Source organism: Trypanosoma brucei, chromosome 10, assembly GCF_000210295.1.
Source record: "Trypanosoma brucei gambiense DAL972 chromosome 10, complete sequence".
Lineage (NCBI taxonomy): Eukaryota > Euglenozoa > Kinetoplastea > Trypanosomatida > Trypanosomatidae > Trypanosoma > Trypanosoma brucei.
Genome location: NC_026743.1, coordinates 2,789,533 through 2,814,865, shown reverse-complemented (window position 1 = coordinate 2,814,865; position 25,333 = coordinate 2,789,533). Strand labels below are relative to the sequence as shown.

Sequence of the window (25,333 nt, the reverse complement as noted above, 5' to 3'; positions counted from 1 at the left end):
CAATCATAAGACCGTCCGTTTCCGCCACTCTATCTTTCTTCCTCTCTGTTCCTTTCACCTCGCGCGTTGTTCCATCATGGACTTACAACTCAGGTGGAGAAATATTTTTTACAAAAAAAAAAAAGCGAAGTCATTCACACAAGTAATATGAGTAACGGTATTTAGATGTTAAAACCATCCGCCTCCGCACTCGCTTCCGTCTCTACTCTTCCCCTTTTAAGTTCAGAGAGTTGTGTTTTTAAAGGAAAAAAAGAGAATAGGGGGGAGGCACTACAAGTTATCACGCGTGCGTATAAAAAATGCAAAGCAATTATACATTGTACACAATTTTCTCTCCGTTTCTTCTATTGAATCAGACGCAAAGAACCTGATATATAGTGGTAAGCATCACTACCTTCTTTTTATTCACTTTTTTTTTCTTTCAACAAAATTCACCCCATTTCCTGCTGTTTGTTTCCCTTCGCCCTCACCTTCTTGAATTCGCCAAAAAATTAAAAGGATGAAAGAGGAACAAAGTAAAAACATAAGACAAATTACAGTTGCTGCGGGTGAGCATTCGCCATCTGCATGACTACCACTACACCTCCACATCACTCCATATACATTCCAACCACATGAATATATATATTTATTTATTTATTTATTTATTTATTTTTTTAAAAAAAGACAAAACAAAACATGTAAATGTCGTACCAGTCATGAGCACTCGGATACGCATCTTCTATTCATCTCTTCTATTCTGTATTCCTCATATTTAATGTATTTGTCTTTTTTTTTCCATGTTTGAGTGTACATATCTTTTTGTTTCATTCGTGGTGTCCAAAAATACCCCACAGTATTTCACTTCAACACTCGCCTCGCTCCCTTTTCTTTTTTCTTTTTCTCTTTTTCACGCTATTTCCCCCCGCCGCTCCTCAAAACAAATGTCGTCCTTACCAATCTGTCTTTTTTCCTTTCCTTTTCTTTTTCCTTGCTCTCTGTTTCATTCTATTCAGTTTTATTACACTCCATATCTTTACTGTCATTTCTCCTCCTTTTCTTTTTTTTTTTTACGTTCCTCCTTCGTTTTGGTTCGGTTTCGGTTTGTCATTTTATTCATTTGATATACCGCTTTCCCCTCCCTCCCTCCAACTCATAAACACACATACATAAACACAATTACCATTCTTCTTTTCTTTCTTTTCCCCCTTTTATAAAGGGGTTGTGTCATTTAAGGAGAATGCGGAGAAGGAAGCGGAGACATCACATAATAATTATTATTGTGATTGTTATTATTATTATTATTATTATTATTATTATCTTTTTTTTTCCTTTTGTATGTTTCTCCTCTCCCTTCTCTCCCTTTGTTTCCCTGCTTCTTGCCTTGTTGGTAATATTAATATTATTACTGATATCATGATTATGCCTTCCCCCTTTTCAGATGTCGTATGTACCTTTTTTTTTCTTTTTTAAAAGAAAAAAATGGTATTTATTACCGCTGTTGTTTCTCTTTTTCTTTACTTCACACCTTCAAATCACTTTCAATTGGCGCCACTTTTAACAACTTAATTTGTCCATATGAATAAAAATCATCCACTGCCTCATCGTTGACCTCTTAACAATTTAACAATAACAAAAATGGTTATATTAACAACAAGAGCGACAGCATTTGTTATCATTATTATTATTATCATCATCATCATTCATTTTTATAAACATCAACGGGAACTCAACAAAGTTTTGAAGTTGATTTTAATTTTTATTTTTTATCTGTTTGTTACCGTCCTGTTCCTCATCCACCACTCAGGTGCAACATGACGGTTGGATATTGAGGTCGACACAGGAAAAATAAAAAAAAAAAAGAAACAAAATGAAACAAACGCCAGCATGAAAAGCAATAAGAAGGTTATGTTGTAATGCATTCATTACGAAACCGAAGCCGACACACATGAAAGCCAAATCATATTTTTAACAACAAAAACAACAAAAATATGACAAAATGTCAAAAGAAAAAAAAGAAAAAAGAAGGGAATAGCGGTGATGATGGTGCTGAAAATTAAAATAATAAACCAGATCCTGATGGCAGGCGGAGAGCAGGGGGAAAATGGAGAAAAAAAATTAATAACTCAGAGGTAAAATGAAGGAAAGGCACCGCTTCCTTCGCCCCGACTCATAAATAAAAAAAACAAAAAGAAACGTAGAAAAGCAAGCCACTAGTAGCTAAAACATATATATATATATATATTAAAAGAAAATACAAAAATAAGAATAGTGATTAAGTTTAATGATAATAAAAAAAAAACACAAACCCTACAGCTGCACGCCAAAACATCGAAAGATGAAAAATAAAACAGAGAAAGTAATAAAAAGAAACGCAGAGACTAACACATTTATAAATATATTTATATTTTTATACGAAAGGGGGTAGGGGAGGGAGGGGAGAGAGGGAAAAAAAAAAAAAAGTAAATGAGTAAATAAATAACGAGACAGCGAAAAAAAAAGCGAAAAGAATCGGAGGAAGTGAGATGAAAAGTCGTTAATTTGTTACTATAAATATTTTATATAAATATATTCTGCAGTTTTATTCGGCATATACAAAAACGCAAACACCATCCGACCCCCGTTTTTATCAACACAAGATAAAAACGACAATCATAGTTAAATTAAATTTTAAATTTGTGGATCTACTTTTTTTCTTTTATTTTAAGCATATCACATTATCATATAACTATTTCGAATAACAAAAAAGAAAAAGAAAATTAACGGGGAACTATATATATATATATATATATATATACGTATCTGATGAAAAGGTGTAAAATAAATAAAAGAAAAAGAAAAGCGAAAGATGTGTCTGGGTGGTGGAAAAAAAAACTTTCTAACGCGCAATAATAAGAAAGTCTAAATAGCTATAGAAAAAAAAAAGAAATACCAACAATATAACTAAACAAAATGAAAAAGCGACGGGAGAAAGCCAGCAAAAACGTAACAACGATTCGTGAATGTTTGAGCGCATGCCGAAGGGAGTCTGAGCATTTGTTGCTCTGCAGAACTCGGAACTTGTAAAATGTCACATTTCCCTTTCAACTTTTCTTTAGGTTCACTTTTGTTCCCTCTGTTTGTTTTTTTCTTTTTTTTTTTTACATTTCCTTGTTTATTATATTTTTATCTGTTTTTTTTTTTAAAGCCCTCTTTTTTTGTTTACACTCTCACTTTTCTTCCGACATTTGCCTTCTCTACTGCTAGTTCCGCATATCTTATTATCGATCCGTTGTCGCAGTCGCGAGACGAAAAAAAAAAAGGAAAGAAAAACCCTCTTACCATATTCCACATCTGTGTTTGGAAAAAAAAACAGATTGTACACGGGCGACTTTTATCATTTGCGCTTTAGCTCTTTACTTCTGATTCTTTTTAGTAGTGCATTCATTCTCTCCCCTTTTTTTCTTTCTATGTTAACCACCCGTAACGCTCTCGAAACTTTATTTGAAATTACAAAATCTCCCCCTTTTCTTTATCACCCACCTCGCCTGAAAACGCAATATCCCAACTATGACAACCACAACTTACAAAATAAAACCAACACAACCGTTTGGCTTGAGAGGCGGGTCTTTTTTTTTTTTTTGTCTATGAAGAAATGAGCTCCGTCGCGGAACTATCGAGAGCCCCTTCCTCAGAATGTGCCGGTCTCGTGGTGGGATCAAAATTATCAACGAGGTAAACTTCCTTCGGAGCGGGAGAAACTGTTGGGGTGTGATTTGATGAAATGGGTGCGGGAGTTGGCTTTCCGGCTAACGTGCAGAATATCGGAATATCATCGGGATCGTCAGAATCTTCCCTGTTAGAGTCTTTACGAGATGCCTTAACACTCCTCTCCTTTTTATTAATCGATTGAGAACCGAATTCGGCCTCGACAACTGCATCCTTGTCTACGGAATGATCTCTTTTACGCCTCTTCGTGGGTTTAGAATCACTCACTGAGTAGTGTGCATTTCCCTTGTGAAACCTCTCACGACTGGTGGCTCGCCCATCGTCTAAACGCCTCTTCTCCCGGTGAATTGAACCATCCTTTGCAAGGGCCTTTGTAAGCTCGAAATCATGACTAGTTTTGTTTGTGCCTCCTTTTCCCAGGCCCTGTGTTGTGTGAACAGTGGATGAAGTTGAATCGTTGGACAAGAAAACAAGTTGGTAATCCGCCCCAGGAGTGACGATAATGTTCCCCTCCGCATCAAATGGGAGCAGTAGGTGGCCACTTTTCCCGTCGAGAAGTGCCACCGTGCCGTCATTCCTCTTAACCCCGAAGGCATAAGTCGGGTTGAACGTGTTGCGCAAGTTTGAGCAAAGGCAAACTGGTAGGTTACCGACACGGATAGTTAACATCAGAACCACAAATGAAAGTAACTACAAATTATCGGTTGTCTAACGGAATTATGTTCTAGTTTGTTTGTTTGTTTGTTTTTCTTCGCTTCGTCCTGCGCACCAAAGTACCTAACAGCTGTTCAAAAAGTAATACCTATCGTTGGTCGCGCAAGAAAGGTGATGAAAATCCTTAACAACAGTTGCGAGAGTATCGCTTCAAGGAAATAAACACAAAGCACAGTGTATCAAACTAGCGCTTCGCCACTGGCTGCAGTACTACGATGAAGGGAACTGCACACATTTGTAAAGAAATGTAGACGGAAACCGCCTTATCAGGGTAAAAAGATGTTTCCCACGCGGGGAGCCGAGGAACCACTGCCCTTCGCTACACGCACCGCCAATACGTGTTTTGCAGCCCCGTATTGGTGAGTGCATAACATGCCATCGTCATCCTCGCCGGTAGTGGGCGGATAATCACCCGAAGTTGATGTGGGTTCAATGAAAAGACGAATATCCGCTGCAGCTGCCAACCACAAGGGCACCCCCAAAGGTCCAACAACGGTGTGGCAGTAACGCGTGTTCGTGCACCCGTTAACGAGAACAACCGCCACACTACCACCAACAGAGGTACCCATATTGGCAGCCTGGACGCTACAAAAAACGTTCCCAGCTTCGGTATCTAAGTGATGCGAGTCAATGTTACCACAATACTCACCACGCCAACCGTTCCCAAGCATAATAACATTGCGCAACTCACGCACCAGTTCAGCCGCCGCCCAGTGCCGCGCATGCTTTGTTGCTCCACATGTCGGGTGATCCCAAAGGCGAGCAACACTGTCGATAACGACCAACGCGCGGCGTTGGTTAGCATGATGCATAGACGACGGATACTCCTCGTGGTACAGAAAACGGAAGAAGTTTAAAAGGTCATTTAGGGTTGCGAAGTTCACCACTTGTACCCTTCCTATGATGTCATCGAGGAGCCTTTCAATCTCACCCTCGCAGTGCACATCACACAACATTGCACGCTGGAGGGCTTTTTCGAGTTCTTCCCGCAAATGACGGGGATTGAGAGAGGACGGGTCAGACAAGACGTAGAAAACACACCACTCACGTGGTCTGCAACATTCCTCTGCTCTCGCCCTCAGACATTCTTGCTGTACCTCCAGTCCCTTCGATGGGCTGCCGTCGCATATTCCCACATCAACCCCTCTAGTCGTCCACTCTAACGCACCCTGTGCTGCAAATGAAGATATCATGCGGCGGACAAGGCGGGATTTCCCTCCTGATGGCGGACCAAACACCTCCAGGACTGTCCCGCACGTCATCCCGCCGTCGGGCAACAACCGGTCAAGTTCCTCTGAGCCAGTTGAAAATACCGCGTGTTGTGTGAAACTACGGTTCAGGTCATGCTGTAAAATAGTTTGCGAAGTGAGTAGCGCAAGCCTCTGTGAAATCTCCTCCGCCGTCATCCCAGTCCATGGTGGAGGACACACAGACATTCAAAAGCTTCAGCGTTACTGCTTCTTCTCTGTAATACTACTACTCTATCCTCCCCCTATCCCAACTCGTTCTTATAAGCTGGTGGTCCGTCTCACGGGTTGACTATGCACGCAAAGCATTCAATATTACCTTCGATCACCGAGCAGTTGGGTCTCTACAACTTTGGATCCGGTATGTGGTTTCCTTCCGCGGTGCTCGAACTATTGGTTCAGTTACAAACTGAGTAGACGCGGAGTAGAAATGGAAGGAGAATAAATGGATGGCAATGAAGACGATTAATGACGTCGACACAACACATGTAACGCTAGTCAGCGCACCCAAGAACCTCGTAATGAAGTAAATGCAAGATCTATATTATGACAGGAAAATCTCACTGTAATTTTGTGCCCCACCGCACCCTTCCCGACTTTCCCATTATTATTTTTTAAAATGAAAGAGGAGTACGTTTTACTGTTACCGCTATTTCTTTTAAGCAAATTATGCGCAATGCGTATTTATCTGTTGTATTTATTCCACCTTTTCATCAACCTTCTCTGGTGTCTTGCCGGAGTAATACAGCAGCGCACGAACAATGGAGTACAACACAACAGAAGGGAGAGGCCAGCGCTGAAACCACACCGCCCAATCCAACTGCGTAACAACTGCACCAAGAATAATGGCACCCAAGAGCATGAGCATCTCCTTCAACTTGCGGCTTCCCTCCACATCTGCTTCCTTATTTCGTTCAACTTTTCCATCGTCGTCCGGGCCCAATACTAATTCCAGCAGCATTGAGCGCAGCTCCGCCAACTGCATCGGCATAGTGAAACTCAGTAGTGCACTGAATGCCACATTGCTGATCACCGTGCTGTAGTTTTCCAGTTCCGCACCAGCGAGTGAGAAAATAACTACCCAAAGAACCATATCCCGCAGGTGACTGAAAATGAAATCGAGTAACATTTATTTGAACGCGCCACGTGTGTTTGGTTATGTCCCCTCAAATGATGGGAGCAAAGTACTACCAGAAACTATGCCGCCCCGTCGCAACAACTGCAGTTGAATGTAGTATATAAAAATATATATATATATATATGTTCGTGTGAATTGCTTGTCTACTTGCGCCTAGCGCTCTTTCCTCGCATGTGTGAGTTCGTGTGGAGAAAAGCAAGGATTAACACCCAAACTTTAGCCCAAGTATGAATGCGGGGCCAACAAACAAGGTCGAAAGTAGGAATTATGAAGGAATCAAAAAAGTAAGGATAAAACGATACAGATTAAGAAGAAATCCCCACAGGTAACTCCGTTCGTTTTTCATTCGCTTTGTACCACGAGGAGGAATCTGTGGTCAGAGCGATGCGGTACAGAACACTACCGCTGAGTCCTTCCTTTTGACCAGGTTCTAATCACAGTCATCGCACTAAATCAAAAAGATAAAAAAAGATGGACAACCCGCGTGAGAACCAGTTGACGACCTGCAAAGCCGCCGTCACACCCATACACGGGTGAATGCAATGATGTACACGGGAACTTCAACATCTCACTCCTACGTGCATCGCTTGTTGTAACTGTGGTTAAGGCATAAGTGTTTTTGTATTACACGAAATTGGGGACTGACGGGGAGAAAAGTGCGGCAGTCATGTGGTACAAAAAAAAAAAAAAGAAATCTGCAACACGACGCCCGATCCGCGCTCAGCTGAAGGTTTCAAATGCATGAAAACAAGCATTTATGTATTGTGTAATCACCCCCCACCCCCGGAAATGGAGTGCAACATGCCAATTTTTGTGCCGCCCCGTAAGAGTTAAGTGGTATCAACGGACGATTCCTTATGCAACCACGACAATGTCATTACATCCCGTTACTCTTCTTCTCCTTGCGTCACGGAAGGTTTAGAAACCGCCCGCTCGTCCAGAAACACGGGTTGGGAGGAGTACATACGGTTCACAAGTGCCATACGCCTCATTTCGCTCAGTTTCTTTGCGCCCTCTTGCCTAAGAAACCGGCGTTGCTCCTCCACACCCCATTTTTCCATCGCCACAAACTGATCCTTAACGTGTTGCACAAAATAATGCCGGAAATTATAATCTGGGAACATTTTTGCCGCACCTAACATCTTCGCGCGTAGACGTGCCATTGAGTGTTTGACGGTGTTTGTCATCGGTATTACAGAGTAGAAAAGTGAGCACTCCTCTCTTCCCTCGTTACGTCGGATGCAACTGGAGAATAAACTAACCTTTCAAGCTTCCTTTTGACCTCCCCCCCTTTTTTTTATTTTGTGATCTCCTTCCAGATGTTTTCTTCGGACCTTCGTAACTCTCCCACGATATGTAGCACACCGCCAAGGGCACACTGCGGAGTGCACTTACACCAATAAATAAATATACCAACTTCTTCAACTGGTAAACACAGAAGGCAACCACAATGACTAACGGAGAGTTCGAATTAATACAACGTGCGTGTGGCTGAAAAGAAGGGAATACCAAAAAGAGAAAGGGAAAAGTGCCGCTTCTAAATAATGGTGCGTGGAAGTCAAAAATCACTTGATCACAACGGAGAGTACACCACAGCTTCTCCTCCTATTTTTATAGAGGTAGAGAAAGGGGGAGATGGGGAGAGGCCCCACAGCGCTTAAAAAATGTTACACGTATTACTTATTTTCTCTTCTTCACTTCTCCGGACAGGTATGCTACGTCAAGCGTGCCTCGTTACGCAAGTACTCGCCAACATCAGCTTCATGAAATAATACGGTGCTGTTCATCTCACACCGCCTGCACTCCAACGTCCCAAGCGCTGCCACACCAAAACCGAGGGGTACATCGCCCATAGAAAAGACAGCCACTTTTTGATGTCGCGGTGTTGCTTCTGTAATACGACCCAAACCGGCACGCGTGACGTGGCCACCATACAGAAACTTCTGCTCTTGACTTGGTTTCAACCATACTTTAAAGAGAGAGTACTGTGCAATATATTCTAACGCCGTTACCTGCAGTCGCACATGACCGTGGTGCGTGACCTTAGCGAAGAGAACACCAATTCCCATTAAGTTGGACTTCGCCACGCAACTTGCGAGTTTGGCCAGCCTCAGTGGCATGTACCAAATACGGTTCTTGTGCAAACGGAAGACATAAGTCTGCTGCGAGTTTTGCTCTTCGCCGTCATCACCATCATCATCATCGTTGCTCCCATTATTGCCGGTGGTCTTGCCATTGTTGAAAGGAGCAACACCAGCCGATTTGGTTCCCTTCTGCTGAAGCAGGTGGGCAGTGTTCGGACCAATGTATTGTGCAAGCTTGTCAAACAGCTTTTTTGTCTCTTCCTCCGTTAACGGACGCATATACACTCTTTTTTGCCTTAATATCTTTTGTACCGCAACAAACGAAAAATAAAAAATGCGTCTCACGAGAGAGTGGTAACGAAACACAGGGAAATTGGGGAATCATGCAAGAGCAAGAGAGCATCCACACAAGGGCTGCGCGATCCCATACCATACTGCCTCACTAATTTAGATCTCCATAACAGAAACTATACGAAACCCACAAATAATATACCAGTTACCAGCGGCAACCACAAAGAACGGAGGAAGTGAGGTGATGATAACAATAGATATGCCCGCGAAAGGGGGTGAAAAAAACTGTATGCTTCGACCGGTGCGCTTACATTAGTGTACAACTGCTCGAATTGTTTCGTGCGTCTTTCAACATAGTGACGCCATCAGCCACACTAGTTCTCGTCTGTTGAATGGCAACATCAATACGGTCTAAGGCAGAACCCTGGTCAACTACCAACGAGTTAAGGCCCTCAAACACGGTATGAAGTTCCTTAATGCTTTCGACGATTTCGCTAATTTCTCGACCGACGCGCTGCTCACGCTCATCCTCGAGTAGAAGCTCTTTAATATCTGTTTGCGTATAACCCTTTTCGAGATAGTGCGTTATTCGATCTTCCTGCTCCATCCGCCTGTGTGCCTCCGGTGAGCCAATCAACTTATATCGATTCACCTTCTCTTCTCGCTGCTTCAACTTTGTTGCGAATAATATTTGCCCTCCCCTGAACATTTGAGTAAGTTCCAAGAGATGAAGCGAGAGGTATCTCTTGACATTACAAGAAACCCTTCGCTCATCCTCACTGGGCGCGCGTCGGTGGAGGTCACATCCTGAAACCATCCGTTCTAATTCTTTCAACAGTTTCTGCACCTCTTGCGCCTCCTTGCCAATTTCTCCCTGCTTCATGTTCTCCTCCTCCTCATCGGACACAAATTTGGGTTGAAGAAACTCGTATTGTCGCTCGAAGAGACGTTTCAGCTTCTCCCGAACAGTTCGCTCAAGTGCAGAAAATCCCTCCACTGCACGACACCAGGGAGGGTTACCACAACCAACGGTTTCGACATTTGAATCAACCGCAATTGATGATACATATGGCAATGATTGAACCCCGCTACCGCATAATGCATTGCGTTTGCATACAAACTCGGAAAATCTGTCTCTAATAAACAGCTCCGAGGAAGTATCCATGGAAAGCTGGTATTCAAAATACAACGATTTCGGGGGTGTGAAACAACAGTGAAGACAATGTCACGAGAATAATAATAATAAAGAAGTAGAAACAGAAATAGAAGGAGTAGATTTAAAAAGAAAACGTTGATGCGTATAACATAACGGAGAAAGAGGAAGATAAAGGAGATAACAGGTTGGCCACCATATACTCCCACACGGCACCCAACAGTATGACACGGAACTTTTTTTTAAAAAAAAAGGTGAGTCAGAGAAAAAAACTAGGGGAAACTGCATACATCACCACGCTGTCGTACCAGCCTTTCATAAAAATAATTTGAGGAATAGAGACAGCACATAAAAATCGGGTCTGTGAAGAAACACACACAAAAAAAAATTGGCTACTCGTTTTCTTTTTGCCCTACATCACTCTCAGCCAGGCTTCCAAGACGCCGAACTCCCTGTCCCGGAAAGAGGTAAGTGACTCCCGTATCCAAGTAACTTAAAAGTACTTTTCTCGGAAAATATGTCAGATACTACTACCCCTTTTCCACAACTCGGTGTGCTCATCACTTAACGACGCAACACGTAAACGTTAAAATATTCACTAAGGAGATTGTGAGGGAAGAAATACATTCACACCCTTCAACAGTTATCATGTTCTCATTTATTTTCATTTCCTTTCCTTCTTCAGTGTCGACACCTGCGCTACAATAGGGTTGCATAGCATCAGCTCAAATATGGAGCGAAACACGTTTTCATCACAGTGTATTGAACCAAGCAAAACCATATACACAGACACAGACACAGATTACCTACAATTCAAAAATAGGGGGGAGCAATCCGATCGATAAAAATAGCGGAAAATAATTATTTTCGCTTTAAAATTGATAGAAAGGGAGAAATGGATCCAAGAGAGGGCAAATAACGGTCACGCAGAACGTCGGCCACAAAAATTCACTGCAACGGCGCACCGCGCCGGGGGAAAAAGACACAAGAGGAAGAAAAATTAATGTATGGCAAAACGAAGAAATAAAAAACTAAATAAAAGGTTATATTATTGAATAAGAGAAGAAAATGTTTTCGAAAACCGGAGAAAGTACGAAAAGCAAGCATGAGTTTATCCTGGCCGGCCGCATTGTACTAAAAATATAGACGAGTGAAAGTAACATAAAAAAGAATCTCGTATCGCTGAAAGATAAATACGGACTACGTTTTGCACAATGAAAGGGTAAACCTCCTCCTACAAAAGCGAACAAAAAATGGCCGTCCACAGATCCCTGATGTCCAATTCAATTGAAGGTTTTACTAATGGGCAGGAAGCAGGTACTCGCTCAGTCTTTCAAGGCGTATGCCAGCCTCTATAATGTCTTCCTCCTTCTTGCAGTAAGCAAACCGAACGAATTTATCATATACCGGGCGATTCTCCTTCTGGCAGAAAGCAGTCACAGGGATCGCACACACCTTCAATGTACGTGTGAGCCACCGACAGAACTGCCAGTCTCGACCAACCGACCTTTCATTGGGGTCAAGATAATGCTTGGGGTCCACAAGTGAGATGTCCGCCAGAACGAAGAACCCACCTGAGGGTATGGTTGGGGGTAAGTTATTCTTTGCAAGCATGTCACAAAGGAGCTTCCGACGCTTTTCGTATTGCGAGAGAAGAATCTCGTAGTAACCGACTTCCTCCGCAATGCGAAGGCCGCGTGCCGTTGCAATCTGCAAGGGTGTGGCCACGTTGAACGTTTGGTACAATTCCAACAAGCTCAGAGCCTGAATAAGCTTCGTGGGGCCCACCGCCCAGCCAATCTTCCAGCCCGTAGCCGAAAACGTCTTACCAGAACTGCACAGTGTGACGCAGCGGTCACGCATGTCCGGCAACGCTGCTATGGAGAGATGCGAGTGTTTCTGTCCCTCAATGGGATGCGGGGTCGCGTACACAAGATGCATATACACCTCGTCGGACACAACGATAAGGTTATGCTCCAAAGCAAGGGATGCGACAATATTCATTTCTTCCCGCGTCCACGCCTTGCCGGGAACGTTCTGTGGTGTGTTGACAAGTATAGCTTTTGTCCGCGGGTTTATCAGTGACCGTAACTGCTCCTCACTGAAGGTCCACGAGTCCGCAAGGCCTGTAGAACCAGGAATCATCTGCACAAACCTTACCACACCACCCGCCAGTTGGATGTCACATTGGTAAGCGTCGTAGAAGGGCTCAAATGTAATCACTTCATCGCCTGGATTGACAATAGCCTGAAATACCATGTTCAGTCCCTGAGTTGTGCCGTTGGTAATGACGATGTTCTCGTCACCTATATCGGGCCACCCAAGATGTTTTGCGTATATACGCTTCAGTTCGGACACAAGCTCCAGGTTGCCCTGCGTTCGCGCATACTGCTGGTTCGTTGGTGTCACAACACTTTCATCAAACACACGATGGGCTTCCTTCAAGAGGAAATCGGGTGGAGGAAAATTGGGGAAACCTTGACCGAGGTTAACAGCCCCGTGCTTGTTGGCGAGGGGCGTCATTTCTGTCCACACGGAATACGGTGGCACATCCGCGAGGCGATCAGCAAGCCGAATTGACTGTTGCATTTCGTAGAACACTACACGAATTTGCCTCGATGTTGTTTTCACCCTCTCCTTTCCCCTTCGTTTATTTGTCGTTAAAATACGCTTACCAATGATTAAAGTGCTGAAAGCGAAGCTATTCTTGACTTCTTTTTTTAAAAAAGCGAGATTGCAGTCGGAACAAACCCAAAAATTGGTGCAGAAAAGCAAATGGACGGAGGCAAATTGATGATCGTGACGCTGAGCTGCTAATGTGTTATCATCAACGACCAGAAAGAAATACAACACTCTGGAAGCAGGAACGCTGTTGTTCAAAAGAAATAGCGGTGTGACTCTTCTAGCGGCGATGTCGAAAGAAAAAGATAATCGCGTCGAGTGAACATAGGGCAGACACAAAGACACGGGTACACGCGTATCAATAGCGGAAGGAATAAAAACAGTAAAAGGGAACGCGCTTGACTGTTTCTGCGACTGTTCACGTCCCTTTCAAGACAATATTTCACAATTTCAGAGTTTTTCTCACATGATTTGCGTAACATAAAAATAGATAAGTGCAAATTATTAAGAAACGCACCCCCCCCTCTATAAATGTGTGCGTGTCTTTTTTAACTGTGTTGCCCATTTACTTGAGCGTTCTTTGGTTCAGTTGAAGGCGCAAGCGGAATTGGCACTGGGTCGTTAGTGATACGCGACACGCATGCAAACGGCATCTGCAAATTACCAGCGCACAAAGCGCCATTAACCTCAGATTCCTCATCAAACGTTGCTATACGCAGCTGCACAGTTTGCTCATCAGATTTGGGATCGTACGATTCATATATGGATGAAAATAGCGAGTTAATCCTTTTGTGCGGTCGATTACCACATGGTTGAGCCTCAAATTTCGATTCCTTTCTACCTTCACAATCTCCCGATACCGGTCGTTGTCTCCACATTGTGAAACGACGGGAAGGGCCCTGAAGCTTGTACGAGATGTAAGATGTTCCATCGTCGTTTTGCCTTTCGCAGTAGGGTATATTTTCTGTAATTACCTTGGGTAAACTAAGTTGTTCCCTCGGGTAAATGAACATGTTGTCAATTCTCCTCTTAGCACCCGAGCGGAGGGACGATGAGCTCAAAGAGTCAGACTCCACGCCACCGTTTTCGTCGTCGTGCCAACTTATGCGTTTACCCCTCCGTTCCGTCTCTTTCCTCGACTCAAGTGTGACGGGGGATGCTCCCACGGTGACAGCACTGTGAACAATTGAAGAAGCTGATACCTCCGCGCTCACACACGGAGATGCTTCAGGTAAAACGTTCTCGCAGTTCCCGTTACTAACTTCGCCACCGCGCCCGCGTTTTCCTCTATGTTGTCCATCTCCAAGAGATGATGCGGCGTATTTTTGCTGTTCACAACCCATTCTTCCCGCAGCTAGCCGCGGTGAACAAGGGCAGCTAGCGCCTCCCCCCTGCAAATCTGCCCTTGCGTTGCAGTCAGTGCCCTCACACACGGAATAATTGATACATTCACTAGACGATTTCGTAAGGCCATTTTTCTTCCCATTTGGTTTTACAATAGTAGTGGTATTCTCCAGGTACTTCATCAGGGTATTACCGCTATCAGCAGCTTAAAGAGTATGGAAAGGGCGGTGTACAAATGGGTAAAACACTGCACATAGCAGATAGTGTGTATATATATACATATATGGATATAGATTTAAATGCATATTGGCATACAGTTATGAATAAGTTTGTTTCCATGGCTTCCTTTGCCGCCATTCGATATGTCAGTATACCAGGAACACCAACCACACACACAAAGCTCCCCAAAAGAATTAGACAAATGAAAACTTCCGAAGCACGTGAGGGGTCACATGGTAAGCACGAAATATACACTACCAAATGAAAGAACAACTTCGTCACACACCGCCTGAAAGAGCGGCATTCAGCGCACTAAACGCTACGTTGGAGAAAAGACACAGCCACCATTCATCAACACGTGGGCACGTGGAAGTAACTCAGTGAAATTGGGAGTGCTCATCCAAAAGAAAGATGCAGCAAATGGGACCAACCTCCGGAACACCGAAGACACACCGGCTGCCAACCGAGCATAATTTTACTCGCATGGTACGACAAAAGACCGTTTAAGCGGTCTTAACACCCCAACCATTTTTTTCGAAAAAAATAGCGTTGCACGGAACCCCTCCACGTCACGAATGCGAGAGTATACGTCCGCTTCCCTTCACTTAAAGTAACTTTTCATAAAGTGCTGGTACGCAGCGGAACGCTGCGTGTCATTCACAACTGCCTCCCACTCTTCCTTTTTCTTCTTCTTCGATTCACTCTCAGCAGGTTCGTGATTCTTATCCCTCCACTTACCACCACGGAATAAAACGTCATGATTGTATGAGGAAACCCCTCCCACAGCACTGTTGCCGTCTCCGGCAATTCCCATCTTCTCTGACCGAGGTGAGAAAGTACCAGTGGCGCTCCCACCGATCGAGCCCTTTCTGTCCTCAGTTTGTTTCTTATCCCGTTGCATCTGCTCGAGCCGCAATCTTTCCTTATTTAACTCGTCATAATCATCTTCGTTTTCAGAGCTGCTGTCACTGTCGGCGCTTGTCGGCTCTAGTGAGGGAGTTCTTTTCTCCACACTCTGTACGTTGCCCCCATTTGACTCTTCATGTTCGTGGCACACTCCGCTCTCGATACCACGATCTACCAGTTCCGCCGTATCACCTCCACGTGCGGTGGACGATGCAAGGGTGGCGCCCTCTGCTGCCGTGGTGCGGTATCGCTTTATGCCCACTTGCGCGGGTAGACTTTCCTTGTGTTGAATATATCTTTTCATTCCTCTCTCTTTCTGCTCTATCCAATGTGATTGTGTACTTCCTTCCTCCTTTTTTTGTTACCTTCCTTTCAAACGGCAAATGGTCTGATGGGCCCCAGTCCCGTACAGCAAGTTAAGGAGGAGTGTCAAGCCAGACAAATAAGAGAAGCAACAACAAATGTCTAGAGCCTCGCAATTTCAGGGAAGGGGAAAATAACGTATTTTCTACAGCAACAGCAACAAAATTCGAGATAGCGTTGACGGTAGAACAAAAACCGCATCAAACTATAGCTGCAATAATAATAACAGGAGCGACAATGAACATATACAAACGCAAAACACATACACAAAGAGAATGGACAAGTGTATGGCAGCGCGCATGATATACGATGTAAGATATGACAAGTAGCAGGAGTGCAAGAAGGATAAAGTACTACGAAGAACCTCAGAATCAACGTTAAGCACTTATAGAAGTTGTAAATATCAGTACTCTTATGCAAAATAAAAAAAATTAAACCGCGACAACCCACGGGCTTCAGAATAATTATACTCGTGCAAGGTGAGTCACCTTTCATGGACTTTCACCCTACAAATTTAGAAACGACTTATCGTCAAAATTACCGTATGGAATAAAACTTGTTTTCCTTCTTCCCACAACACCCCGCCTTTATGAACCTCTGACAACGCGCATCCATCCAGTTCCAAATGGATACTTCAAACACTTTGCTGTACCACCGAATGAACATGTGGTAAGCATCCAAAAAGAGGAGTGCCAGCTCAAACTGAAACAACATCAGTAAAGAGATAATACCCTCCCAGACTCGGTAACGAAAAGCAGCGGTCACCCCACTTCGAAACTTAAGAACGGCTGCGGCCTCTTCACGCCGTTGGTGCTCGAGTGCAGGGTCAAATAAAGACAAGAGTTTGCCACTAGAACACAACGGGATTGCCTCTTCTCCTGCACTACCGTTGGAAAGGCCAGCGAGATGCGTTAAGTAGAGCTGAATATCTTCATATGTATTAAGACGACCCAGTGCTGAAACTGCACGGCGACCAAAAACCCTCATGTGGTTCACAAGCCCACCATACAGACGATTAACCCCATGAAGAATATCAATACTTCTTCCAACTAGAACTAATTCACAGGGTAACTGTTCCTCCCTCTTCAGCACATTCATAATGCGCTCCCTCTCTTCATTGTGCATGTGCATTGCCTCCTCCCTTGTCATCTCACCACAGTTCCCTCGGTGAAAGGATGCGTAAGACCTACGCAACTGAAGGGTTGAAAATGTTTTTTCGTCGTCGACACCCCACGAATGAACTATTTTCCTTACCGTCACCATGTCTTGCATTATCATCGCCTTGAGCAGAAGAGCGTACTCAAGGCGGAACCGCTCTGATTCGGGGCAGCACAGCCCGAAATCCAACAAAACGACCTGCGGGTTGCAACACCTCCCACCTGGCTGCCTCAACCCCTTCGACTTTCCAGACGCCTCCTCTTCCATTGGATATGGTTGTGGGCGCACAAGAATGTTTGCCCCATGAGGATCACAATGCACGAAGCCGCTCTTTAAAATCATGTCACCGAAGGCACCGAAGACGGTTTGGAGAACCTTCACTTCATCAAATTGCTCCCGCACAGCCACCACATCGACCAATTTCACTCCATCTACCCACTCCATCACAAGTAGCCGAGGGGTAACAAGATCCCCATACACCTCCGGCACATACACATCCCTGCGGTCTGCAAAATCCTGTCGTATACGAGTAGCATTTCTCGCCTCTATGGAAAAGTCCACTTCACGGCGGATGCCTTCAACGACAGTTTCCTTCATCCAAGCAACGGGTATATTAAATGCAGCGCCCAGCACATGCAAAACAAAACGGTACGTTTGAAGGTCCCAAAACACTTGACGCCGAATATGGGGTTTCTGCACCTTTACACAAACTTCCACTGGGGACTGTATTGGATCCGACGGCTGCATCAGAGCCCGGTGCACCTGTGCAATTGAGGCGGATGCTATGGGATTGGGGTCGAAACGAACGAACAGCTCTTCACATGACCTTCCCGTCTCTTCCTGGATGATTCTACGGACCTCATCGAGGGGCACAACCGGAGCTCTATCTAACAAAACGGTGAGAACATCGATGTATTCCCATGGCAATATGTGGTTCATAGCCGTTAGTGACTGCCCCAACTTTATGTAAAGTCCTTCATTCCGCAAACAAAGGTTAAGAAGCGACAAAGCGGCTGCACGGTGAAGGTTAGAACGTTCTTCAGATGTTTCGGGTGTTGCCTCCTTGTACATGTATACTACGCGTGCCGTTGTGATTAATGCCCGCATGGAACGAGTAATTGACTGAGCTGTTGCATAATCAATGAAGACGTAAGAGGTGGTAACAGCGACTGCGCAGAGGAGCATCCGCCGTCCCCATGCAAGTGCACGTGACCCCCTCCGCATGGAAGCCGAGCACTGAGAGAAACAACGGTTCCTGCAGTTCATGTAGAGCTGCTGAGTGATGGAAGCACTGAAACGGGTAGATGTACGCTTAAACATACGCGTCGCACTCCATAGCGTCATCTTTCACCGACTCCACCACTATAAATTAGGGGGAAAAAAGAGCGTCCCTCTACCCCCTCACGCCTCTGACTGAGAAACACCTTGCTCTTGTTTACCTCCACTTTGCCCTCGCTTCCTCTTCGCTATACAGAAACCAAATGGAAAGGTGGCGTGCAGTAAGTATTTTCTTTTCGTTCCCCCTCCCCCATACACACACACACACACACTGAATGAGGAAAAAAAAGATAAAGAGCAAGCAAAAAATATTCATCCCACAGCAAAGGGAAAAAAATAGCAGCCACCAACATAGGAGAGGTAGCGAAACGAGGCACGCAATACGCGCTTCAAATATTTGCTTAACTCTCAGCGATTGGAATACAATACCCTGCGGTCCACTAAAAACGAAAAACAAAAACGAAGAAACAAAAAAAAATCACTCCCTCATGGGGCTGCATATACACTTATAGCGACTAACAGGATGTCAACAGTTTTGGGCGCGTGTATCTTCGTGAGAACATGCGCAAAAAGAAAAAAAAAAGGTCACACTACAAATTTCCCGCACAGAGTTGCATCGCCTTCTTTCACGGGTGTCACAGCACAGCTTCATATCTCCCCACAAACGACACCCCCCTTACGCAAACACGCACGCGCACACGCACAAACACATAAACATGTGTAAACACAACTGAGAACACATTGTGCTTTAAAGTTGACTTCCAATTGTTTCTTGATGGGGTGTGGAAGCGCACACAGGAAAAACTACACGCTTGTGACGAGAGTATGGCGGGAACGGCACTCGCTTGAACGACCCGCCATGATCACGAAGAAGGTGGAGAGTTGGGGTTGATACGCGAATCCCGCAATATACAACAATTTGTTTAAGCGAATGTGGAGGAAAAGCCACGGAAAAAGTCGACGAACTTGGATAAAAATGAGTCAATAATAATTCAACCTCTCCCCTCACTTATAAGATGTCTTTGTTCGTTGACACACACTAGTACCGTCCTCTTCATCCTTTGAGGTTGAAGTTGTCACAACCACACCACGTGTGGACTCCATGTTAAGAGGAAAAGTGTATCACTCATATTAAAGACGTTGTCCTCCACCTTTTTCTTTTGGGAGGGGGGGAAGTATCTTTGGCCCTTATTCCTACTGTGCTGTCCAGCCACCGTCCACTGTAATGTTTGAGCCGTTGATTTGACTGGAAGACGGATTCGCGAGCCACAGTACAACATCCCCAACCTGTTCAACTGTTATGAAGCTCTTTGAAGGTTGCTTTTCCCGCAGAAGCTCAACTTTCGCGGCTTCAATATCTCCATTAAACTTTGCATCGGCGATGGCCTTCACTTGCACCTCAACTAAAGGTGTGCGAACATAGCCGGGGCACACGGCGTTGCAAGTGACGCCTGTTGTCGCGACCTCTAGTGCAACTGCTTTAGTAAGACCGAGTAACCCATGCTTGGCAGCGCAGTACGCCGCTTTATTAGCCGAACCAACTATGCCATGGACGGAAGAAATGTTGATTATCCGGCCCCAACCCCGTTGTTGCATGCGCGGTAGGCAAAGTTGTATGGTGTGGAAAGATGCACTAAGGTTTATAGAGATGACATCATTCCATTTCTCCGCTGGGAGTGTAGTCACGGATGCGACATGCTGTATCCCCGCGTTATTAACCAGAATATCCACTTTGCCAAGCTCGTCCTCTGCATACTTCACCATATCCTCGAGGGCCGATCTGCACCTGTTATCCGCACCAAAGTAGCGAACACGTCGCCCGTACTTTTCCAAGTTTTCCAACAAACTCGCGTCCCTCAAGGAAGATTCTTTTCCGTTGAGGAGAATGTCGGCACCAGCCGCCGCCAGCTGCCTCGCAATTCCAAACCCGATACCACTGGTCGATCCAGTAACAAGCGCCACCTTTCCTGATAACATTTTAATCACCTGCAGTGGTCGGTTTGTTAGGTTTTATTCTCCACTTTCACTCCCTCACTTTGTATCGAGTGCTGATAATTACACTGGTCTTCTTCACAATTGTCAGGGGGAACAGGAGTGAAAAAAGAAAAAGCGAGCAGTAGCAGTAAATCTTCACTGAATTTGAGCGTAACAACCGTAGCAACTCGCTCTTCTGTAGGTGAAAAAACAAAAAACAATCGGTTCCATCCTGCAGGCGTAGTCACAACCCGACGTCCGACACCTTGCTCGTTGGCATGAGGGACATCGTACATGTTCTCTTATTCAAAAATCTTCGGTATTGTTACCCCCCACTCCGTCCCGGGACTCAATTACGTTAATTATCTGCTCCGGGTTAACGCCGCGCTGAAGCAGTTTTCTCACAACGCATAACGCCTTTTGCACTGGTTCTGCGGCTGTGGGTTGTGAGCGCTGAAGTGGTGACCCCACTAGGTATGCAATAGAAGCTAAGCATTCCAAAACACGTTGATCGTCCGCCACAGTGGGAGAAAGACGTTCCTCTCCTGAAGATGCAATTAAACCTGTGTCAATGCTACTTGAAACGGGAGAGTCCGAGTGCATCCTCATAGAGTTGCCAACAGAAAATATTTCAGAGAACTCCCGTCGCCTTTGGGTAGTCGCAGACTGGTGAACATGGGCGATGTTCAGTGGTACGGTCGCCCCATCCCCGCAGGAACGGGCGCCGAGTAGATAATCTTCATCTTCAGCCCATCCTCCTGACACGGACGTTTTACCCACTGCCTGCATCGGATAAAATTTAGGCTGGTTAATAATAAGGGGGAAAGGGGGAGTTTGTTAACTCAGCGTACAGAAGAACTCACACCTAAAAACCCAGCTCCCAACAGTGAGACAGCGGGCTACAGGTGGCATATTGCCACGAAGTTTTATGCATGCCCCTAGCAACAACCCACACACTCATTCCACGTATTTCAGTTGGGTTGGGATAACGGAAACACAAACAATAGGATAGTTTAGATTACCGATACCGGTATGAAGAACGTGTGAGAAACTTACGTTTTCTAGCACCTCTCGCTTTCACCAGAAAGCCGCACTTCTCCTGCGACAACAGCATCGGTCGTGCAAGCCAAAGTGTCGCCAGCGGTAGCAGAAACTGCTTCTTCTTTTTCAAGGTATCGATCGAGAAATACGAATAAGACAAGCACACAAAAAACAACAAACGCGGCGGATCGGAACATAACCCTAGGTCCCAGCCACTCATAGATGGCCCCCCCAAGAACACTGCCAGTAATCGGTCCGATGCCGTTGACAAAGAAATATAGAAACCCCGTTGCAGAGTTGGAGAGGTTCGGCGGGAAAACGGTATTAACAATATGCACACCCGGCAACCACGTGAAACCGAACGTGATGCCGTGAAGTGGTTCCAGCAGTAATACCAACCACGGATTCTGCAACAGAGAATATCCAACGACACGAAGCATCCACGTGGCCATAGATATCGAAAGCATCTGACGGTCGGTGAAGAGTTCCTGAAAGTATTTAGCGTTCTGAAATATGGGAATTTCGGTGCTGACGGTCAGGGCAAGCGACAGCCCCATCAGAACCTTTGACCCACCAAGGGTCTCCAAGAAAACAAACAGAAAGTTGTTGACGAGTGCAAACCCGGCGCCCATAAAACATGAGGCAGTGAGGAACAATAGTAAACGCCTATGATGAAGTACGAAAAGAAACACCTCATGAAATTGCATCGGGGTCCTCTCCACCACTTCATATGGCTTCGACCTTAAAACACAGTAGAGCACGCCCACTTGGCCGGCCGCAAACAAAAAAGACGCCAAAGCCCATGTGGACGTTAAATCAACCGTAGTTGCAGATACGGCACTTCCAACACCCCAACCAAGAGCTCCGAAGGAACGTAATGCCCCCCAATCCTTTACTCTCCCCTCCTTAGGGAATATGGAAAGTGTATGCTGATCCAGAAGTGGGCTAATAGGGGATCGGGTCACCACAAGTAAGTGAAACGAGATGAGCGCTGCCACGGTTGTGTTGCTCAGCAAAAAGAAAGCAGTGAAAAATGAGCTTGCGATGCAACACATTACAAGAATGTGACTCGAACACTGAAAACGATCGGCTATGTACGTGACGGTAGGGAAAAGCACGGTATTTGCTAGAGGTGTGAACGACAGCAGCAGTCCAATGTGGCTTGGGCTCATACCTTTCGATGTGAAAATGACACCGTAAAAGGCGATAACTGACCCAAGAGCAAAATAATAACCAAAGTAACCCACCTTAGCTGGGAAAACATTGATAGCGGGCGCGCCATTAACAGCGCTGACAACGTTACATCCTCCTCCCGGGAACATAACGGCTTCCTCACATTCCTCATTCTGCTTGCCGTCAGCGCTTCCTACCGCTGATAGGAGTGCACACTTCTCTTCCTCCAAATTAGTTTGCCATGCTGTCAAACTTTTCGTGGAAGCGTTTCTATTGTCATGCCCTCCAGCGGCCCCTTCCATTTATTAACGTCACAGCCCCGAAGAGCGTATCTAACCCAGGGAAAAGGGAAAATGCAAGGAATATATATATATATATATATACATATGTGTGTGAAAATTTGACCACCCTGTCCATAACGACACGAATTGTGTCCTGACTGTTGAGCTAAAAGGGCACAGAGGTAGAAGATGAGAGGTGGGGGTGTGTTCCGAGCAGTGCAACCAGGGACAATATCAGGACGACATCCATACATCACGCCGCCTATTATGTGCCACCGTTACTTCCTAAAAAAGAACAGTTTGATTTCGTGTGAAGATCAGAGCCTTTCCGTAAGGAAAAGACATGGGGAAGAGTGGTCTCCTCCATTCAACCTAACTCTCTGTATTCAGAGCAGCCTCGCGTAAAGAAAGCTCCCTCATTAGCTCCTCCGCACTTATTGCTCGAATTTCTTTACCCACCTGTTTCATCCTACTGAATGTCTGGACTGTGGGGGTTCCGTTAACGAGTTGGTAGTCAACTAATGATCGCGCGCTAACATCTTTTGTATTCACACTGTACCACGCAATACGGCGGTTTTCTTTTTTGCATTGCTCCGATACCTGTTTGTACATTTCCGCCAATGAGAGGCACGGGATGCATCCGTGCTTCCAGTACTTAACCACCATAATTTCGTCTTTGTGTTCAATGAGTTTGCTCAAGAAATCCCTCTCACTCTTTATGGCTGGGAGTTTTGTTGCCTCAAGAAACCCGCCCTTTTCAAACTCATCAATCCACTTGGGAAAGTTTTCCTGCATGTAGCGCTCGTACTCGCTACCGCTAAGGTTCTCCGGCAGTTCACGATTGCCAAAGATGCGACGAATAATGTTTTGGGTCATTTCTGAAAGCAATTGGGAAACAAAACAGGATACTTCACACACAAAAGAAAAAGGTAAAGATGCCGGGGAAGAGGTGTGAAAGCAAAAACTATATATTCATACATACCGCTCTTAACCACGTGGAAGTCAGAATATGGAGTGATGGCAGTGGGACGAGCGTGTAGGGAGCGGTAAAAGAAAGGGGAATGATGATCTCAAATGAAGGAGATGATTCAAAGGGAAAGAATGAAAGCATTGGAAGGAAAATCATCCTTTTGCCAATGTGTGCCAGTGCAAACACTCATGAAGTAGTGCAGACCTCCATCCACAAAAAAAAAAAATGATGGTAAGCAACAAAAAGACGGTGGCAGTTACAATTTTCACCCTATTACCTTCGCTACCCCGTGTGTACCTGCTTGACTGCATTTGACTCAGGAGGAGGATTCCCGGATGCAACTGCATGCGTAACAAAGCAAATGCAAGCTGATTAACAACTACAAACGATAAATGAGATGACTTCCCCTTGCCCATTTTTTCTCCCCTCTTGTGTGCCTTCCTCTGCGCACACTACCGGCATTGTCTCTGTTTTCACAATAAATCACCATCACCTTTACTTACTCCGACAAGCCCTTTGGCCAGTGCCCGTAGTACCGCACGTGCCGTAGCTTCCACCACAACTCACTGTGAAAATGTGGGTCCGTAAAGTCCGACTCCCGCAGCTCTGCACGAGAGTTTGACAGCCGCGACTGTCCTGGGGACATCATTGTGACAGTCAGGTCAAGCCCCTCGTGCTCGGGGTGGCGGTCTGAGAACCGCATCAGCCGCAGCCAAGGGTCGCGTGCATCGGACTCCTCATCTGTTTTTCCATACACATTAACGTCCCAGAATGGTTTGTTGTTCTTTATGCTGTGAAAACCACGGATGGTTAACCACAAGAGTACAATGAACGGAACCCCGTAGGCGCTTATGGAGTAGTTAAAGAATTTATCTGGGCTCTCCTTCCAATGGGCATAGAGGCGGCGGTGCCAGCGGCGTCTGGTCTTGCGAGTGATCTTTTCCGTGGCCTCCATGCGGTTAATATAATACACCGCATCGTGATAACTCGGGGGGTCGTTGGGTGTTGTAGGCATCACACCAGCCGGGATTATAACCCCGCCATACTCGTCAATCTCATTAAGGTTGTACGTCTCAAAGTTGGTAACATGCTTCAGATGGTCTAGCCCAGGGGCACGCCAGCGTATCACCTCCCCGCCGGGCAGCACGCGTTGCAGGTAAAATTGGTTGTCTCGAGTGCGTATCAGTGAAACATCCGTCTCCGTTCCATTTCGAACCGGCCGTCCATACTTGTCAATGTATACAAGTGTAGTAACAGCAGGGCGTGGTGTGATGATGGTACGAATGTAACGCCTACTGCAGCAGCAATACGAACACGCACCATCCCCCACGTATTGCACGGTAGAAACACCGGTGACAGATAAACTGAGAAGAGCTGGTCTCACCAACCCAACCCTAGTGTAACTAGACTGCCGCGGGGCAGTTGTGAGAACCCGGTGTCCCACCACCATCTCTAACGAGGCTTCCCTTTCAGGATAATCGATGAGGAAATCAGTAGAACTTTACATAGAAAACTGGTTACAACATAACATCGATTATACATGCAAATGTATTGCTATACATCAGGAGGGGGGGCATGCTTGCTCACACAGTTAATACATACATATAAGCAATGTCACAGGGTGTCAACAGTCTCAAAAATCAAAGGGTAATAATAGAAGCCCAAATGAGAATCCCATTGGCTTCCTGGA

General features: G+C 45.2%; 18 protein-coding genes across 18 annotated transcripts; 2 read left to right on the top strand and 16 right to left on the bottom strand.

Annotated features, from left to right (window-relative positions):
• Positions 1-779: 779 nt before the first annotated feature.
• TbgDal_X14500 (hypothetical protein, unlikely) lies at positions 780-1,103 on the top strand (the record flags this gene model as incomplete). The annotated part of the gene is made up of 1 exon (XM_011780314.1): positions 780-1,103. The coding sequence occupies one exon, from the start codon at positions 780-782 to the stop codon at positions 1,101-1,103; it is 324 nt and encodes a 107-aa protein (XP_011778616.1).
• A 1,943-nt stretch (positions 1,104-3,046) lies between these two features.
• TbgDal_X14490 (hypothetical protein, unlikely) lies at positions 3,047-3,370 on the top strand (the record flags this gene model as incomplete). The annotated part of the gene is made up of 1 exon (XM_011780313.1): positions 3,047-3,370. The coding sequence occupies one exon, from the start codon at positions 3,047-3,049 to the stop codon at positions 3,368-3,370; it is 324 nt and encodes a 107-aa protein (XP_011778615.1).
• A 233-nt stretch (positions 3,371-3,603) lies between these two features.
• On the bottom strand, positions 3,604-4,356 carry TbgDal_X14480 (T. brucei spp.-specific protein; the record flags this gene model as incomplete). The annotated part of the gene is made up of 1 exon (XM_011780312.1): positions 3,604-4,356. The coding sequence occupies one exon, from the start codon at positions 4,354-4,356 to the stop codon at positions 3,604-3,606; it is 753 nt and encodes a 250-aa protein (XP_011778614.1).
• Positions 4,357-4,667: 311 nt separating this feature from the next.
• On the bottom strand, positions 4,668-5,807 carry TbgDal_X14470 (DNA repair protein, putative; the record flags this gene model as incomplete). The annotated part of the gene is made up of 1 exon (XM_011780311.1): positions 4,668-5,807. One exon carries the CDS (start codon positions 5,805-5,807, stop codon positions 4,668-4,670), a length of 1,140 nt encoding a protein of 379 aa, XP_011778613.1.
• Positions 5,808-6,345: 538 nt separating this feature from the next.
• On the bottom strand, positions 6,346-6,777 carry TbgDal_X14460 (hypothetical protein, conserved; the record flags this gene model as incomplete). The annotated part of the gene is made up of 1 exon (XM_011780310.1): positions 6,346-6,777. The coding sequence occupies one exon, from the start codon at positions 6,775-6,777 to the stop codon at positions 6,346-6,348; it is 432 nt and encodes a 143-aa protein (XP_011778612.1).
• An 896-nt stretch (positions 6,778-7,673) lies between these two features.
• Positions 7,674-7,973, bottom strand: TbgDal_X14450 (hypothetical protein, conserved; the record flags this gene model as incomplete). Its single annotated transcript, XM_011780309.1, has 1 exon — positions 7,674-7,973. One exon carries the CDS (start codon positions 7,971-7,973, stop codon positions 7,674-7,676), a length of 300 nt encoding a protein of 99 aa, XP_011778611.1.
• A 528-nt stretch (positions 7,974-8,501) lies between these two features.
• Positions 8,502-9,149, bottom strand: TbgDal_X14440 (hypothetical protein, conserved; the record flags this gene model as incomplete). Its single annotated transcript, XM_011780308.1, has 1 exon — positions 8,502-9,149. The coding sequence occupies one exon, from the start codon at positions 9,147-9,149 to the stop codon at positions 8,502-8,504; it is 648 nt and encodes a 215-aa protein (XP_011778610.1).
• Positions 9,150-9,468: 319 nt separating this feature from the next.
• TbgDal_X14430 (syntaxin, putative) lies at positions 9,469-10,326 on the bottom strand (the record flags this gene model as incomplete). Its single annotated transcript, XM_011780307.1, has 1 exon — positions 9,469-10,326. The coding sequence occupies one exon, from the start codon at positions 10,324-10,326 to the stop codon at positions 9,469-9,471; it is 858 nt and encodes a 285-aa protein (XP_011778609.1).
• Positions 10,327-11,613: 1,287 nt separating this feature from the next.
• TbgDal_X14420 (kynurenine aminotransferase, putative) lies at positions 11,614-12,903 on the bottom strand (the record flags this gene model as incomplete). Its single annotated transcript, XM_011780306.1, has 1 exon — positions 11,614-12,903. The coding sequence occupies one exon, from the start codon at positions 12,901-12,903 to the stop codon at positions 11,614-11,616; it is 1,290 nt and encodes a 429-aa protein (XP_011778608.1).
• A 581-nt stretch (positions 12,904-13,484) lies between these two features.
• Positions 13,485-14,462, bottom strand: TbgDal_X14410 (hypothetical protein, conserved; the record flags this gene model as incomplete). Its single annotated transcript, XM_011780305.1, has 1 exon — positions 13,485-14,462. The coding sequence occupies one exon, from the start codon at positions 14,460-14,462 to the stop codon at positions 13,485-13,487; it is 978 nt and encodes a 325-aa protein (XP_011778607.1).
• Positions 14,463-15,100: 638 nt separating this feature from the next.
• On the bottom strand, positions 15,101-15,709 carry TbgDal_X14400 (hypothetical protein, conserved; the record flags this gene model as incomplete). Its single annotated transcript, XM_011780304.1, has 1 exon — positions 15,101-15,709. The coding sequence occupies one exon, from the start codon at positions 15,707-15,709 to the stop codon at positions 15,101-15,103; it is 609 nt and encodes a 202-aa protein (XP_011778606.1).
• A 161-nt stretch (positions 15,710-15,870) lies between these two features.
• On the bottom strand, positions 15,871-16,263 carry TbgDal_X14390 (hypothetical protein, unlikely; the record flags this gene model as incomplete). Its single annotated transcript, XM_011780303.1, has 1 exon — positions 15,871-16,263. The coding sequence occupies one exon, from the start codon at positions 16,261-16,263 to the stop codon at positions 15,871-15,873; it is 393 nt and encodes a 130-aa protein (XP_011778605.1).
• A 42-nt stretch (positions 16,264-16,305) lies between these two features.
• Positions 16,306-18,270, bottom strand: TbgDal_X14380 (ABC1 protein, putative; the record flags this gene model as incomplete). Its single annotated transcript, XM_011780302.1, has 1 exon — positions 16,306-18,270. The coding sequence occupies one exon, from the start codon at positions 18,268-18,270 to the stop codon at positions 16,306-16,308; it is 1,965 nt and encodes a 654-aa protein (XP_011778604.1).
• A 1,128-nt stretch (positions 18,271-19,398) lies between these two features.
• TbgDal_X14370 (NAD or NADP dependent oxidoreductase,putative) lies at positions 19,399-20,181 on the bottom strand (the record flags this gene model as incomplete). Its single annotated transcript, XM_011780301.1, has 1 exon — positions 19,399-20,181. The coding sequence occupies one exon, from the start codon at positions 20,179-20,181 to the stop codon at positions 19,399-19,401; it is 783 nt and encodes a 260-aa protein (XP_011778603.1).
• A 303-nt stretch (positions 20,182-20,484) lies between these two features.
• TbgDal_X14360 (hypothetical protein, conserved) lies at positions 20,485-20,967 on the bottom strand (the record flags this gene model as incomplete). Its single annotated transcript, XM_011780300.1, has 1 exon — positions 20,485-20,967. One exon carries the CDS (start codon positions 20,965-20,967, stop codon positions 20,485-20,487), a length of 483 nt encoding a protein of 160 aa, XP_011778602.1.
• Positions 20,968-21,239: 272 nt separating this feature from the next.
• Positions 21,240-22,541, bottom strand: TbgDal_X14350 (hypothetical protein, conserved; the record flags this gene model as incomplete). Its single annotated transcript, XM_011780299.1, has 1 exon — positions 21,240-22,541. The coding sequence occupies one exon, from the start codon at positions 22,539-22,541 to the stop codon at positions 21,240-21,242; it is 1,302 nt and encodes a 433-aa protein (XP_011778601.1).
• A 504-nt stretch (positions 22,542-23,045) lies between these two features.
• On the bottom strand, positions 23,046-23,549 carry TbgDal_X14340 (hypothetical protein, conserved; the record flags this gene model as incomplete). The annotated part of the gene is made up of 1 exon (XM_011780298.1): positions 23,046-23,549. One exon carries the CDS (start codon positions 23,547-23,549, stop codon positions 23,046-23,048), a length of 504 nt encoding a protein of 167 aa, XP_011778600.1.
• A 593-nt stretch (positions 23,550-24,142) lies between these two features.
• TbgDal_X14330 (hypothetical protein, conserved) lies at positions 24,143-25,093 on the bottom strand (the record flags this gene model as incomplete). Its single annotated transcript, XM_011780297.1, has 1 exon — positions 24,143-25,093. The coding sequence occupies one exon, from the start codon at positions 25,091-25,093 to the stop codon at positions 24,143-24,145; it is 951 nt and encodes a 316-aa protein (XP_011778599.1).
• Between the last annotated feature and the right edge of the window lie 240 nt (positions 25,094-25,333).